The 16,787-nt window shown below is 33.6% G+C and overlaps 4 protein-coding genes across 7 annotated transcripts; 3 read left to right on the forward strand and 1 right to left on the reverse strand.

Annotated features, from left to right (window-relative positions):
- The first annotated feature begins 849 nt into the window (after nt 1-849).
- On the forward strand, nt 850-4,988 carry LOC106766761 (sphingosine kinase 1). Of its 2 annotated transcripts, XM_014651507.2 has the most exons (10): nt 850-1,283; nt 1,359-1,481; nt 2,248-2,348; nt 2,518-2,590; nt 2,673-2,759; nt 2,848-2,925; nt 3,019-3,089; nt 3,478-3,774; nt 4,197-4,319; nt 4,412-4,988. In XM_014651507.2, the coding sequence occupies exons 1-10, from the start codon at nt 968-970 to the stop codon at nt 4,601-4,603; spliced, it is 1,461 nt and encodes a 486-aa protein (XP_014506993.1). In that variant the 5' UTR covers nt 850-967; the 3' UTR covers nt 4,604-4,988. The 2 variants fall into 2 exon arrangements, with proteins under 2 accessions (XP_014506993.1, XP_022639288.1); XM_022783567.1 differs by lacking the exon at nt 2,248-2,348 and having other exon boundaries at nt 1,023-1,283.
- Nucleotides 4,989-6,625: 1,637 nt separating this feature from the next.
- LOC106766763 (syntaxin-125) lies at nt 6,626-7,777 on the forward strand. 2 transcript variants are annotated; one of them, XM_022783568.1, is made up of 2 exons: nt 6,626-6,755; nt 6,889-7,777. In XM_022783568.1, exons 1-2 carry the CDS (start codon nt 6,717-6,719, stop codon nt 7,741-7,743), a joined length of 894 nt encoding a protein of 297 aa, XP_022639289.1. In that variant the 5' UTR covers nt 6,626-6,716; the 3' UTR covers nt 7,744-7,777. The 2 variants fall into 2 exon arrangements, with proteins under 2 accessions (XP_022639289.1, XP_014506996.1); XM_014651510.2 differs by lacking the exon at nt 6,626-6,755 and having other exon boundaries at nt 6,829-7,777.
- An 850-nt stretch (nt 7,778-8,627) lies between these two features.
- Nucleotides 8,628-10,806, reverse strand: LOC106766765 (vacuolar protein sorting-associated protein 28 homolog 2). Its single transcript, XM_014651512.2, has 2 exons — nt 10,653-10,806; nt 8,628-10,072 (listed from the first exon to the last, which is right to left on the reverse strand). The coding sequence occupies exon 2, from the start codon at nt 9,971-9,973 to the stop codon at nt 9,335-9,337; it is 639 nt and encodes a 212-aa protein (XP_014506998.1). The 5' UTR covers nt 9,974-10,072; nt 10,653-10,806; the 3' UTR covers nt 8,628-9,334.
- Nucleotides 10,807-13,319: 2,513 nt separating this feature from the next.
- LOC106766764 (endonuclease 4) lies at nt 13,320-16,787 on the forward strand. Of its 2 annotated transcripts, XM_014651511.2 has the most exons (9): nt 13,322-13,638; nt 13,808-13,988; nt 14,297-14,401; nt 14,497-14,552; nt 14,855-14,938; nt 15,176-15,268; nt 15,442-15,509; nt 15,878-15,951; nt 16,380-16,787. In XM_014651511.2, exons 1-9 carry the CDS (start codon nt 13,522-13,524, stop codon nt 16,496-16,498), a joined length of 897 nt encoding a protein of 298 aa, XP_014506997.1. In that variant the 5' UTR covers nt 13,322-13,521; the 3' UTR covers nt 16,499-16,787. The 2 variants fall into 2 exon arrangements, with proteins under 2 accessions (XP_022639290.1, XP_014506997.1); XM_022783569.1 differs by lacking the exon at nt 15,176-15,268 and having other exon boundaries at nt 13,320-13,638.

Here is a 16,787-nt window from a genome sequence, read left to right on the forward strand (position 1 = left end):
CACCATGGTCAAATTTACATATTGCCAAAATAGGATGATGTAGCTTTGATCAGAAGTATAGCACATGATTTTTGTAAGAATTTATGCATATAATTGCTATCTCATTCTGTTCATCTATTGTATTAGTGAGAACTGTTTCTTATTTTTAACACAGTAACATACAAGGCAGTGTTGTAGACACCAGTTCCAAAAAAGCACCATACAGCCCTCACATTCCCTCCATTTCATATTTATCTATTGTTCTTATAATACAACTCTTCATGTCCTTTTCTATCTCTTATTGCCTACAACCTTCACAATTCTTTAACTAATTTTATTTGGTTATTTGATCTTATCATTATAAATCATATATGATACTATATATCTTTTTAATTTTTTATATTATCTAATTCTTATTATGATAAGGTAATAATGATATATATATATATATATATATATATATATATATATATATATATATATATATATATATATATATATATATAGTAACGTTCTGCTCGTTTCCCCCACTGACTAACTCAATTAAATGTAAAGTATATAAATTAATTATAACCATTAACATAATGCTTTTTTAAATAAATTTCTAAAGGTAAGAAATCATTTCATTTTTTTTTTTTATCAAAGTACACGTTTAGGAGGAAGTTTAAAAAGGTGGTAAAATTTATAATTTTTTTTTTTGACTAATTAATTCCCAAAATAAATTAATCTAAATATAATACGTATTACTGAATACTTATTCTTGATGTGTGTGTAAATATATTAAAAATGAGTTTATTAGTTAAAAACATTGCTAGTCTACTTTTAAAAATTAAGGGTTTTATTATATTTTAAAATTTGTTCGGTAAGATTGAGAAAAAGAAATCAACAAATTAATCAATTGTGTTCCTCCTAACTCAAGTCATTACCATTATTCTTTGACCTTTCGCTCTGGCGGTTTAATTTGCAACCAAACCGGTACTCGCAGGAAATGGACCGAACCGCCGCCATAATCTCCGATCAGGTCAACGTTGACGGAACTGTGACGCAGTTATCCCTGCTTGCCGATGGGAAGCTGTGGTGGTTGGATGGAGGTAAACGGAATTTGACCATCGAAAAAGAGGTTATCGGGTTCGCCACCGATGGTTTGAACATTAGGCTGAAAACCGTGGTGGAGGGCGCAGATGGATGCTGTGGTTGCGGGAGCAGGGGAAAAGTGGTCCGAAACGACGTCGTGTTTCGGCCATCGTCGGAGGAATCGCACAGGCTCTGGTGCCGCAAGCTTAAAGAATTCATCGATTCCCTGGGTAACTAATTCGAAGCTTTTTTTATAGCTTATGTGATTAATTTTGTGCTGCGGATTCTGATTTTTATTGGAACAGGACGCCCCAAGAGGCTCTTTGTTTTTGTTAATCCTTTTGGGGGAAGGAAATTTGCTGCCAATATTTTTCGAGATCATGTTAAACCTCTTTTGGAAGACGCACAAGTCCATCTTACTGTTCAAGGTTTTGATCTTTTCCTTTAGGTTTTCTTTCTTTTACCATTATTGTTATTGTAAAAAATGTGTGATTGATATTAACAATCTATAAAGACCAATCAAACATTAATATTCCTAAATCTTAAAAGAGCCAAAGATTCAAACTATATATACATATATATACACAAACACAAATATCTATCTCCACTAAAGGACGTGTAATAGTTATATAGAGTGTGAAAACAAAATGTGGGATATTGGTGGAGATAAATAGGATGTACTTGAAAGGGTAAAAATTTTGAAGTTTCTAAGCTTCTAGTGATGAATTGATTTGGAGTCGGTTCTTTTGAGAGATGACGGAGAAGAGAAGGAACTATAATGACATTGAAACTTATTCAAGGATTTAATTTCATTTTAAATTATGAATAGTGTTCATTTTTGTTTTCATCATTTATAGAATTTAATTATATTTATTTTTATTATATTGACGCTCTATCCTAAGTTTATGGAAATTGTATCAGTACCTATATCATACTCGTATTCATGCAATATACGTAAAAACTAAAATATAATTTTTTTATTGTAGGTATAAAATCCAAAACAATTATTATTATTAGTTTAATGTTTATAAGTGTACAGATTTTTTTACGGTGAATAATAGAAATGACTTTTTAAAATACTATTATTAAAGTTAAATATTTTATTATTAATGCATTCTATCATAGTCCACAACATACTAAAAAATTATAGTACTATCTATAAGTTCGAATTATTCTTTTGTTATTATATATCAGAAACCAAGCATCAGCTCCATGCAAAGCAAGTTGTTCAGTCACTTGATTTTTCCAAATACGATGGAATAGTTTGTGTCAGTGGAGATGGGATTTTGGTTGAGGTTAGTTCACTGAAATTATTGTTGTTAATTGGTTACAGTTCGTACCAAGTGCTACCATTATGATTGTGATATTGGCTGTGTGAACTAATGATTGTTTGAGTTTCTTTTGTACACATGGTTGCCTATGTTTCTCTTTAATTATCTTACTAACGTCACGCATTTTTAGTAGGTTGTAAATGGACTGCTTCAGAGGGAGGACTGGGACACTGCAATAAAGATACCCCTTGGAGTAGTTCCTGCAGGTTTTTATTCCTTTTTCTTCAATGAATTTAGTCAATAAATTTTGTTATGTTAATCTTCCAATTATCTCCTCTGTGAATGAAGGTACGGGGAATGGCATGGCAAAGTCTCTTCTCGATTCAGTGGGTGATCCTTGTACAATAACCAATGCTGTTCTTGCCATTATAAGAGGTTTCGAACTTGTCACAACTGTGACCATAGATATGATTTCTTTTTACTGTGTTGATGTAAATATTAACTTTGCATTAAATGCTGTCAGGCCATAAGCGATCACTTGACGTGGCCACCATCACACAAGGGGAAACCAGATTTTTCAGTGTGTTGATGCTTGCATGGGGTAATTATATATTAACGTACCATATATTGGACTTTGAAAAAGAGGTGGTTGTGGCCATGTTATTTGATGTAACATTTGATAATTTTATTTCAGGTCTGGTGGCTGACATTGATATCGAGTCTGAAAAGTATAGGTGGATGGGAAGTGCACGAATAGATTTTTATGTAAGTAAGCCATGTAATAAGTAGGAAGACATGTTTGTTTATGATGCTTTCTTTAGTTGCTGAGTCTTTTTATACGAATTATTGTTGCATGAGTTATCTTACACTTTGGTTGAAGGCAAGAACATAAATCAAAAAGCCGTTAATCATCAAATTATTGATCACCTACAAAGTTTACAAAAAAGTTATTCGTGTTTATGTAGAAGCCAAAGTACCGAATTTAAGATTGTCTCTTGATTTCTTGCGCCAGAATTATATGTGTACCTAGTAGTGACCCACACTTCAGTGCCAGTCTAGTTTGGTGATATGTTCTCGTTGTTATACAGCAATTTCTTTGACTTAAAAGGATTGAGGTTATTTTTTACTTTCTTTGCATTACCTATTGTTGTAGGCTCTCACTCGAATCTTCCATTTGAGGCATTATGAAGGATGTCTTTATTTTGTGCCTGCACCTGGATTTGAAGCTTACGGGGAGACCATAAGTTACCCTGGCAGTTCTGCCAGCAAACGCATAATTAGTGATCAAATGGATGGGGAATCAGGGAAGTTAAAAAGGCTAGGCTATCAGGGGCCTGAAATTGACTTGGAGAATCTGAGTTGGAGGGTTTTAAATGGACCATTTATTTCTGTCTGGCTTCACAATGTGCCTTGGGGTGCTGAAAATACCAAGGCTGCACCAAATGCAGAGGTGGGTTGTATGCGTAAAAGTTCTTTTGCATATCATTGCTCTCTCGTACTCTTTCACCTGATGTGTGATGTCATAGCTATAACTGATTCGTATTGCAGCATTAAAAAAAATAAAAATTAGAAGATGAATCCATATAAATTAGTATCCGAACTGGTCCCATGGAGGCTAATATACAACTAAATGAGGAATGGCTATTGGTATATTTTGCTTCATTTTAATGACTATTAGACATCAATGTTCATTATAAGTATCGTGCAGAATAGATCATTGAGACACCCCAATTGTTGCCATCATTGACATAACTGCTAGCTGACACCACACCCCAAATTTTCTCCCTCTATTGTGTGACATCTTAACTATTTATTGGTGATAGTTGCCATGAACTTGACAAGTCTATTGTTAATTTAATTTGGTAAATGCAGTTCTCAGATGGTTATCTGGACTTGATCATTATGAAGAATTGCCCGAAATTACCGTTGCTGTCATTGATGTCAGATTTGAATAATGGAGGTCATGTAAAATCGCCACATGTCATGTACCTAAAGGTGTGGACATCACTACTGTAATACTTTTCCTGCACTGATTTATTTGCACAACAAGACTTGTCACTTTCTATATCTTTTCCAACAAACCATAGGTGAAAGTTTTGGTCTTGGAACCTGGACCGCGCCGGGGGGACCAGGAGAAGGAAGGGATCATAGATGCAGATGGTGAGGTTCTGGCAAGGGGTAAAGGATCGTACCAGTGTGAGCAGAAGGCTTTGATGGCCTATGATAAACTTCAAATAACAGTGGATCAAGGTTTAGCTACTCTTTTTACTCCTATCTAAAATCCTTCATCTTTACAACAAAAGTGAGAAATAGATATAGAATGACTACTCTGGGTTTAAGAATTTTGGAAGAAGATCGATGTATACACCAAACCTTATTTGACACTTAGCTTTGTTTGCTTCCGAACCTCCTCTGTTACAAAGATGGAAAACCAGGATGAGAGAAGATATCCCCTGCTTTTCTCGAGCTTATTGGCATGGAAAAGCCAAGATCAGAACAACTTCTTCAGCAATGAGAGAGAAAGAAGAAGAAAAAGAAAGAACAAAAGAGGTGGACAAAGATGTACCATTGCTATAAAATGTGTTTTAAGGGGTACTTGAATAATAAAATTAATAAATAATAAAAATAATATTAGAATAATAGGTAAAATTATTTTATATTTTACTCTTCAACTCATTTAAACAGTTTTACTTTTTTATTTTAACTTTTTTTTTTCTTTATTCCATTCTGTCCAAACATAATATTAGTGGGAAGTATGAATATTATTAAACTATTGTGGAAATGTTCGTTGTTTATGATTTCTTCGGAAATGTTCAACAACCAATAATTTCTGTGATTCGTTATATTTAGTCTTATTTAGTTTATTTGATTGGGAAGGATCAATCCGATTTGAATAATTACATTTAATTGAATTTTAATAATTAAGTTTAATTGGATTTAATCATTAGGTTTAATTTCTAATTGCATAAATTATTTATTTGTTAAACATTATTTACAAATTGTACCTAAAATGTAAACATGCAAATTTTTATACATTATTAATACATTAATTAGTTACGCCAACATAGAAGGAAGCGTAAAAATATTATTTAGAATTTCTTGTCATCGTAATTGACAGGCATCATTTTTTAATGTGTTAACCAATGTTCCTCACTAATATTAGATGATATAGTAATATATTATGTTATTTTATTCTTATTAACATAACTACTCTTTTTTTTTTTATTATCAGTAAAAAAAATCACCTATAATAAATAGGAATTATCGTAAAGTGTTCTTATTTTAATCATAATATTATAAAAGTCAATACAATATTTATTTTTTAATTTTAATATAAATTGTATTTTTCATTTTAATAACTGTCATAATATCTATTTTTTAATTTGTTTTTTGTTTTTATTTCATTATTATTTATTATCAGTAGATAAACCTGCTCTTATGGCATGCATGAATAACAACAAAGACCACAATTTACAACGAATAACACAGGTAAAAAAAACCCACCAACCCATTCAACAAGAGAGCCTACAAATCTAGTATGAGTAAACAAGATAAAATTTAAACTATATTATTATCAATTAAAATAACTTGTTCAATTATTTTGTATTGATTTTAATAAGTTATTTATTTATTTATTACGTAAAGACTAGAAGTATTACAACAATAATGCTAATTAAAGATTAAAAATACCAGTTATCATTATTATCTACCATTATTTGTCAATAATATACATGTTTATATCAATACTAATTCAATACTTGTATAATACAAAGTATAAACATGTTTAACATACAAATTGCACATATTTCTTCCTGTTTGATTACACTGAACAGTTATTGTTGGAGAGAAATATTTGATCTTACTTATACAGCATTATTTTATTTTTTTTTTAGTTTGATTATGTTAGATATTTAACGTGAAAGATGAAAATGAATTGAGCCGCCATGGATTTTGCTTTCAAAAATAGAATGTGTGAACGAGGGAAGACTGGCTGCTAAGTTCCATCTATTATAGGCTTCATCAATTCTAGCTTAAGCTCTGTTAGGTTCCAAACACAATTGTATAAACATCCAATTTGTTTTTGTTTTAGATAGTATCAAAATGGAACATCTAATTAAACAAAGAATATATAATTTAAGCTCTAAAATCGATCTTCCTAAAAATAAAAAAGAGCAGAAGCTTTGAAAGGACACAAACCATCGTAAGATTCCATTCAAAAAAAGGCAAACACAAACCATCGTTAATTACCATAAGCCAATGAGACCAACACCATAAGAACAAGAACAAAAAAAAAAAAACATCCTCAAAAATTAAACCTTGCGTTGGTGGCAATTACTCGCTTCTGTCAATTGTCACCTTCTGGGTTCTCCATTGTTGGTTTTGCGGAGGAGGATGAGTTCAGCACATGCTCCTCAAGATTTTGATCATAGCATGCAAGATATCCCACGTTAGAAAAAGAACAAAAGAAGGTTTTAGGTAGTTGGGGAAGAAAGAAGGAAGAAAAATGAACGACCTTTTCTCAAACTCGTTCAAGAAATACAGTGACCTGAAAGAGCAGGCATACCTAGATGATGTGGAGGCGGGGAAAGAAAGCGTGAACCTTGATAAGTTCTTCGAGGAAGTGGAGGAGGTGAAAGAGGACATGAGGAGCGTGGAGATGCTGTACAGAAAGCTGCAAGAGGCGAACGAGGAGAGCAAAACGGCGCACACGGCCAAGGCGATGAAGGAGGTTCGGGCGCGAATGGATAAGGACGTGGCGCTGGTGCTGAAGCGCGTGAAGGTGATAAAGGGGAAGCTGGAGGCGCTGGAGCGGTCGAACGCGGCGAACCGGAGCTTGCCGGGGTGCGGGCCGGGGTCGTCGGCGGACCGGACGAGGACGTCGGTGGTGAGCGGGTTGGGGAAGAAGCTGAAGGACATGATGGACGATTTCCAGGGGCTTCGGGCGCGCATACAGATGGAGTACAAGGAGACGGTGGAAAGGAGGTACTTCACGATCACGGGGGAGAAGGCGGAGGAGGAAACGATCGAGAATTTGATATCAAGTGGGGAGAGCGAAAGCTTTCTGCAGAGGGCGATTCAGGAGCAGGGGAGGGGTCAGATAATGGACACGATATCGGAGATTCAGGAGCGGCACGACGCCGTTAAGGAGATTGAGAAGAACTTGATGGAACTGCACCAGGTTTTTCTGGACATGGCGGCGATGGTGGAGGCGCAGGGGCAGCAGCTGAACAACATCGAGAGCCACGTGGCGCATGCGAGTTCGTTTGTGCGACGGGGCACCGAGCAGCTTCAGGATGCGAAAGAGATTCAGAAGAGTTCGAGGAAGTGGACCTGTTATGCCATCATTCTCGGCGCTGTTCTCATTGTTTTGCTTCTCTTCCCTCTCCTCACCTCGCTCTTGCCTCATCTCTTGAGGTGAACCACGACACCTCCATACAACACAACATGCTTTTTCTCCATTTTCGATTCCAGTAGATTAGGAATCTACCTGCTATTCTTCTCATCTAATGTAAATATATAGCTTTGTTTCATTTCATTTCATTCATTTAGCCTCTTTTCTATTCAAAACACTTTCTTGTCACAGGCTCAGAATGTGTTAACCCTTTTAAAACCATACTTGTTAGATAGAGTATGAGAAAAAAAAAAAACTCATCTTTTTAATCTGCAGAAAATATGAATTCAGTAAATTCTCTCATTTTACAAAATGGTCGTTTTATTTATTTTCACCAAGCGAAGGATAAAAGTGAATATTATAATTTAGTAAATTCTCTCATTTTACTAGTACTACTAATTATTAGAATTTATTTTTAGGAAATAATAAAGGAAAATTGGTTGTCACTGGCAGTACAAACAGTTTTTGGTCATCACAGACTAAATTACTTTAGTACCAGTCTTCTGTTGAAAATTGACTATTTATTTTGTAAGAATAGATTAAAGTAGTGTCAATTTTCGTACTCACAACCAAACAAGTGATCCAGTTAAATATCATACGGTTAAACTGTACTCTAACCATTAATTAACAGGTATACCAAATCTTTTTGACTTTCAATTTACCAAACAAATTCTAGGTAACTGTCTTTTTCCTTCTAATATTATACTGTGTGCAAACTATCCCACTTTTTTCTTGAACTTCTGAACACCAGAAGTTCGTAGCTTGAGATGAAGTGCACCAAAAGTGATTCAGTGAATACAAATAGCGAAGAAAGAAATAGCATAACACGAAAGAAAATGAACGAAAGATGAAATGAAACAAAATAAAGTAGCAAGGTTGAAAAACAAGCACAGTATGAATTGAGACATAGAAAAAAGAATAAAAAGTCATAGTTAATCGACTTTTACAATGGACTCTGCACAATTTCTAGTGGTTTCTCACCACAAAACATGGAAATGTATCTTCCAAGCTGCATTCCTCCACATACTAGAGGAGAAACGAAAAGACACAGGTCTTTCCTTTTTTTATCCCCCATATGGAACACATTCAAACAACCTTTCTCATTTTTCACCTATTAGTTTACCCTCTTCCCTGATTCCTCGCATCTCCACCCAATAATTGCATAACTACTTATGATAAGCATAGTTCATGCACATCAAAAGCTATCAATCATGTCAATTTTTTGAAAGATATACCTTTGTATGATATAGATTAGGGGTAGTTCTGAAACACATCTATAGGTACAAAGACAAAGATAATACAGCTGTAAACTCAACAATCGAGTTTATGTGAGATTCCACCCCTGCTAGGAGGGCATAGAAACTCAAATCAAACCCAAACAATCAACTGCAGGTAAGAAAACAAAAGCTGGAAACTAGTCCACAATATAAAATGAAACATCAATGATCAGCATAAAGCCATCATTAGTAAATATCCAAGGAGCCAGCATTAAAAATGTATAAGCTGTAACCAAATAGAAAATTCCTTTCCTCCAATCAACAAGATTAATAACCAAAGCAAATACAAAAAAAAGAGGAGGGAAATTCTGATTTAATGTACAAGCACGCTGGCCACTCAATCATGTACCAGCATTGGGTAGGGCTGCCATAAAGGAATTGTAAGAAGACTCAAGATCAAAGTGAAGCTGCCGCGCCTGTTGTTCTGTCAATTCATCAGCTGCACCCATCTTAGATAACCTTGCAATCCATTCTTTCATTTTGGTTTTACCCTCAAAATCGGGCGGCAGGATTGTCAACTTATTGAGTGAAGCATAAAGGTCCGAGAGCAATGGATGCACCTGATCCACAGCCACCATGTTAAGTTTCAAGGAATCCATTGATGTAATAAAATTCTGCACACACTCAGCCACAGCAGCAGCCGAAGTGGAAGCAGAGGCAGCCGCAGTCGAGCGATGCTCCACGGTAGCAGGCACACCAGACACCACAAGGCGGTTAAGTGCAGCCGGGCATTCCATCTTATAAGTGTCTGCAAACCGCTCAATGCTAGGCACAGTGTCTTTAAGGGTGGAAGCTAAGGTTTTGAAATGAGCAATGAGCTTCTGGCACTCCAACTCATATTCCTGGGGTGAGATTATGTCTCTAACATATGCTTTCTCAAGCCTCTCGGTGGCCTTAATGATGGCATAAAGCTCGGCAAAGTTATCAAACATTTCTCTCTCGCGCTTGTCATTCCAGAGCTTAACCTCCATGGTACTCATGAGTATATGAACACACTATATTCAAACCAATCACACAGTGGGGATGGAGGAAAATTGGAGAAGAGAACGGGACACGCGCAAAGAGAAGGGCCTTCTTCGCTGAAAGTAAACCCACAAAACCCAAAACATATCATGTTAACTGCTGCTAAGATCACAACGCCACAAAGGGGATCTAACAACTAACATCACACCAAACATCAAAATGCATACAAAACAGTGACCAAAGTACTCACAAACCCAGCAGAAGAAAAACACTAAAAATCTCAACTTTGTCTCAAATAAATCAAAACTAATCCAAGACAGTGAACTAATCTCAACTTTCTCTCAAATATACACTCTGGGTATCAGAAAAATTTTCTCCTAAAACTGAAAAATCAAGGTAAAACGCGTTTCCAACGATAACAACAAAAAAATAAAACAATGGACGTTATAGGTTTCCGAAATTTCCCTCAAATTTCTCAGAAACGAAACAACAAGGGAGCATAAACACAAACGAAAACAAAGAAATCAGCAGACAGACATGAAAAAAGAAAAGAAAACCCATGTAAAAATTCATCAGAAAAAACCCCAAATCAAAAGAAATTACAAAGGTGAAAAGCAATAATCAAGACAGACAGAGACAAAGAAAGAGACAAAGAAAGAGCAAGAGAGAGAAAAAGAGAGAGAGAGAAGGGCTTACAAGAAGCAGAAGACGTTATGGAATGGTAGGGAGAGAGGAGCCTTCCATATGATTAAGAAGGGAATGGATTGCATGAAATAAATCGGGTGCGGTACGGTCCACGGGGAAAGAGAAAGGGGTTGCGTGTGGGTTCCCACATATTATTATTGCTGCACGCCACGGCTTACGGCATCGACGTGTAGCAGTTGAAAACCAAATAACTACTAATAAGAAACCAAACGCAATGCTCAAATCTCAATGCATTGCGCCTACTATTTCCCTTCCTTCTCCCTTCTCTCCAACACGTTACCCACCAAATCACACATTTTCCCCTTTTCAATTTCATTATGTTTCAACCTAACCCTGACCTAACTATTTTCAACTAAACTATTCTTTTTCTTTTTTTCTAACCCTTAATCACATTCAATTATTATCTTTTAATTCTTTCCTAACAATTACATATATAAAACCACCATTTTAATCTTCTTCTTATTCATAAAATCTACAAAATCAATAATTCAATCTTAGAAGTCCCTCTAATGATTTCATGATTACACAAATATGATTATTATTGTGCATTATTGCTTAGTGACATGCCACTGTCAACTTCATCTATTTGGATTTGTAGGTTGTAATTTCTTTTTGACAGCATTTGAAGCTTCTAATTAAACCAATTAAAATTTTTAGAAAATAAACTCAAAATTGTGAGCTAAACTTTTTATCAATACTTTTTCAAACTGTGGTAATTTAATCATACAACTCCGAATAAATTATTATTTAACAACTAAAGATTTGTACAAAAATAATTGTTGCTTTTACATCAAAATTGATTTTATTTCAAAAAATATAAAAAGCTTAATTAATGTTTCCATCGTGTAAAATATTATATACGTTATTGTGATAGAAATTTCTGGTGTCTATAATAATTACCTAGTATAGATTAAATTATTGAATAGTTTGTATGAATATCTAAGCATTATTATAGCTACCACAACAAGTAAACAAATATTACAATATATATATAGTGACATTTATGATACCCAAAATATTAGTTACAAAATTATGTTGGAGTAAGCTATGCTCCTTTAGCAAGCAAGCTTGGATTTGTCAAAATTCACCTTCAATCTAAAAGATTCTATTGAGAACTTCTCTAGAGTGGAAGATACCACCAAAAATAGATCCACCTCTGTTTTTATTATAATTTTCTCTTCAAACACATACCTTTGCTTTGTTATTATAGCATTTTCTTATGTAAGACATCAAAAATATCTTTAGGAGTAAATCTAATGAAATTGGTCATTCCTATAATCAATAAATTTTATCAAGAATATCATAATTGGGAATGAAAACTGATGGGGTCGGATAAAAATGTATCCATTATTTAATCCGCTATCCGTGTGAATATCCGTTTAGAAAATATTTATAGATATTTTAAAATCTGTGGATACCTAAAAAAATATTTTATACATTTTTAAAATGAAATTTTAGTTAAAATTACAAAAAAAATATATAATATAAATTAAATATATTATTGTATAATAAAATATAATTTCTTTTAATTAAAAAATATATAACTTTTTTTTTTATTTGTTGCAGGTACCAGGTATCCACGGATCGGGTAGCATACTATCCTTACCTGACCCATTTAGAAACGGATATTAAAACAACCGTTACTCACGGATAATAAAATGTGTAAATAGTAACTATTTATCGTAAATTTTATCCGCAAATACTCGTGTCTGCAAATTTTTTTTGTCATTTTAATCATGATAGTATTAAGATTAATATTATATGATATAAGACAATCCGCATATCTATTATTTGAAAATATAAGCATATTAATTATATAAGTTTAAATTTTTACAAAATATTTAATAAAGTATCTATCATCAATAATAAATGTATACCAATATTAATTAGTTAATCATAAGTTAATACTAACACAATCTTATTATAGTATCTCTGCCCTGTAGAATCATAAGTTAATACTAATATGATTTTATTATAGTATCTCTATCAAGTAGGTTAAAGATTTACTGTTAGAGCAAAGTTAAACCTAAGTTAATTTTCTCTGTATTATATTAGAGTTATTTAGAATTGATTGATTATTAAATCTATCATGCATCTGTTATTGAATCATTCTTATATCACCTATTATATTATCTGTTATCTTATCACTATCAAATCTTCTATAAATATCTATTAGATACAAGTGTTTTGGCCTCTTTCTCATTCTATATGAAAAAATTGACCCTAACATACGATTTTAAGAGATGTATAATATTTTTTTTTTAAAATTATTCTAGCTTAAGTAGTAATGTTTATGTTTTATTTAAAAAATAGCATATTCAGAAAATTGAATTACCATAAATATTTTTTACCTATTCGCTATAAAATGAAAGTAAGAATCCAAATTTGTTCAAATTGGGATGAAAGTTTTGATGTTACAAAAATGTCAAATTACCGTTTTTTTTTTCTAGAACAGTGTTACCTTTTACTATTTCCTTTAATTTAATCGTATAAAATTTTGAAAAAATTTCTTTGATTTTAGAGAAAGGTATAAATTATTCTTAAGAATATTTATAGTGAATCAAATAGATTTTAGTAATTTTTTAAAATTGAAATCTCTAAAATTTATAATGTTTTTTGAACATGAAAAAGGAAAATCTGAATTGTGGTGAGTCACGCTTTGTCTTTCCACTTGGTAAATGACAATTCAGGAAGTTCCTTTCTGGTTGGGGTTTGGGGATTTACATAGTATTTAGGCTTAGCACCAAACTCATTCATATCATGGTACAAACACACCTTTCATCCTGGTATTAGCACAAATTTGTTGTGTCTGTCTATGATTTCATCTTATTGCTGTTGATTGTGTAATATTAACATTAACATGATGCATATGGATGATGAGAGAGTAAGAATGTTGTTTCTTCTGTTGCTGATGCCACTGCCAACTGTTCTGGGTTGGGGAAAGGAGGGCCACTATGTCATTTGCAAGATTGCACAGGTAAAGTAACAATTTACATCTCTTTCTAGATTCATTATCAATGTCTCAATTATTCCAAAATTGGTTTCAATGTATAACAAATGATAGCAGATTGTTAGAATCTTAGTTGTTTTGGGGTTTTACCATGTCTATGTGTTGGTAAAGTATTCTTGGAAGGTTTGAATTGCAGGGGTATCTTAGTGAAGGTGCTCTGTTTTCTGTGAAACAATTGCTTCCAGATTCTGCTGAAGGTGATCTTGCTGCAGTCTGCTCTTGGGCTGACGAGGTTAGGTTTAATTACCACTATCGTTGGAGTAGTGCTTTACATTATGTTGACACGCCGGATTTCAAGTGTAACTACGAATACTGCAGTGAGTATGTTTGGCCCTTTGGTACATTGGCTTTGATTGAGTTTTTGTATATGTAGGTTCTCTTTTTTGGATAAACTTATCAACAGATACTTAAATGAATAGAAAATAAGAAGCTAAAATGAATTATACTTCTTCCATAAGTTAAACTGTCAACTTCTGGAAAAGTCCAAAACTATAAGTTCATTTTAATTTCTTATTTTATTTATTCTATTAGTATTTCTCGAGAAGTTTATCCAATAAGACTTTAGACTGTTCAATGACCACTCACTTTCCAAGTTACTATGATGCGACTCTCATGATTCTTGAAGGAGACTGCCATGATTCTTCCAAGCATAAACATAGGTGTGTAACGGGAGCAATATACAACTATACAATGCAACTTAAATCAGTTGATGCAGGATCTGAACTAAACTGTATGTGCATGCATTTACAGAGTGCATTCTTTATGTTTTTAGTTACATACGAAGACATGCACTTTAATTTTCTGTTCTGATTTTATCAAATACAGATAATTTGACCGAGGCACTTCTATTCTTGGCACATTTTGTTGGGGATGTTCATCAGGTTTGTTCTTCTTGTTTTCCATTTAAAATATTATAAAAAACACAACTTATTCTTGGTTCAAAAAGTCAAATCTTTTGTCCTCGATTTGCATGAGTGGAAAATTAGAGTTTGAGTTTATCTATGGGTAGGTAAGTTGGGTAATGAGAACTTGAAACTCTAAAACAAGCATTGGTGGTAATTGGTCAATATATTATTTCCTATGTATTGTGTGAAAATTACAATCGCGTGGTTAAATGTCTTTCTTTCTTCAGCTAACTTGTGCTTGAAAGAATATGTTTTTTCATTCCTGATTTCTGGTGCAGCCCCTACATGTTGGTTTCATTGGAGACCTAGGTGGAAATTCAATTACAGTTCGTTGGTACAGAAGGAAAACAAATCTCCATCATGTAAGGGAAATTCCCTTCTGTGACTTAACTGTATTAAGTAACTGAAACCTTATTGTATTCTCACACCCTGTAGGTAAAAGATGCACCCACTTTTGCAAGTGATTCTTAATTTCTTTGACACTAAGATCTTCTACATAATCCTTTGGTTTTTATCTGTTGGTCATCATGATCATCCAATCTGTCCCCGTCACTAATGCAGTAAATCGACTAAGTTCAGTGATTTCGGTTTTGGTCCAGGTGTGGGATGACATGATTATTCAGTCTGCTCTAAAAACATTCTATGATTCAGATCTTTCTATTATGATACAAACTATTCAAAGGAATATTACAGTGAGTTTTATTTTTCTAATTTTTTTAATGCATTTATTCAAATGATGAAGACATCCCCAGCATAGGTAAACTGAAACTTTTTATTTGGTCATCACGGTTATTGCTATGCTGGTACTTGTACAGATTCGTGTAGGTCAAAGTGGCTAACTATTGTTTTTACTCGCTTTCTGCAGGATAATTGGTCAAATGATGTATCAAATTGGGAACATTGTGCACACAACTACACTGCCTGTCCAGATCGGTATCTGCATAAAACACAGCCTTTTTTATTATACTCTCTAGTTTTGTCTCATTGGCCGCTTTGTATTAGACCGGTTACAGTATTCATTGCTTGATAGTCAATATTTTTATATGCATATTGACAGATTTATATTCATTTCTTGTGCCTCATTGTCATAACTCTGCACCTTGAGGACTTTGAATTGATTAAGTTGAAATATTTATCTTAATCACAATACCATTTACTACCTGTAACTTTCCTACTAAGGTTACCATTGTTGTTGCATATTCAGATAGCCAGGGACTCCCCTTGGTTTGCCATATCATATTCTTGCATACAACTTATATAATTTGAAATTGCATATTTTGATTTTATTGGTTTCAATTCAGGTATGCTTCTGAAAGCATTAGTTTAGCATGCAAATTTGCTTACAAGAATGCTACACCAGGAAGCACTTTAGAAGGTATTTCCTATTTCTCATGGACAAATAAAACATTAGAGGAACTCCATAATCATCAGCTAGAGCTTGTTCCTCTTTTCCTTCTACTGTGGGTAGTGTTCTTTTTTTAGTATCCTTGTTTTCCTTAGCTTCAGGATAGTTTCCTTGTTTGATATGAAAAAGACCGGAGGGACTCATTTTTTGTTTATGTGTGTTGTGTTCTTTTCTACTTCAATTGTGCGAATCCATTTTCTTCCAAGTAATCTTCTTTTATCAAATATATTAATAGAATAAAATCTAAAGTGTGTATCACAATTTTCTCTGTACCTGATCATGACCGATGGAACGCACCAACTTATTCAATGTTCAATGATTGCCACCCGTGTGCAATATTTTATTTGGTTTCATAATATCTGGAGGATTCCCTTCATTCTTTATTGTGAAAAATGTAGATGAGTACTTCCTTTCTCGATTGCCTATTGTGGAAAAAAGGCTGGCTCAAGGTGGTGTGCGACTAGCAGCTGTCCTCAACAATATCTTTGCTTCTAAGACCAGAACTGCTCAAGCTTGAAGACATCTTCAGGAGTTCAGCATCCATGATAAATATTGCTGTCACTGTGTATCTACCAAAAGGAGAGACCTTCAGTACTCTTCTCTTGCCAACTCTTTTAATATAAAGTAGCACAGTTCTTCTTGATTTGCTTATATGCCCGTTCACTGATCCTAAAGGATAATTTGCTTGATTTGGACTATAAGCACATTACCTAAAACATTATAAAGAGTTTCTATGTTGTTTGTGATTTTTCTACTTAATCACACTTGTAAATACTTATCATTCAAAATACATATCTTTTACACCA

This window comes from Vigna radiata, chromosome 7 (genome assembly GCF_000741045.1).
Source record: "Vigna radiata var. radiata cultivar VC1973A chromosome 7, Vradiata_ver6, whole genome shotgun sequence".
NCBI lineage: Eukaryota > Viridiplantae > Streptophyta > Magnoliopsida > Fabales > Fabaceae > Vigna > Vigna radiata.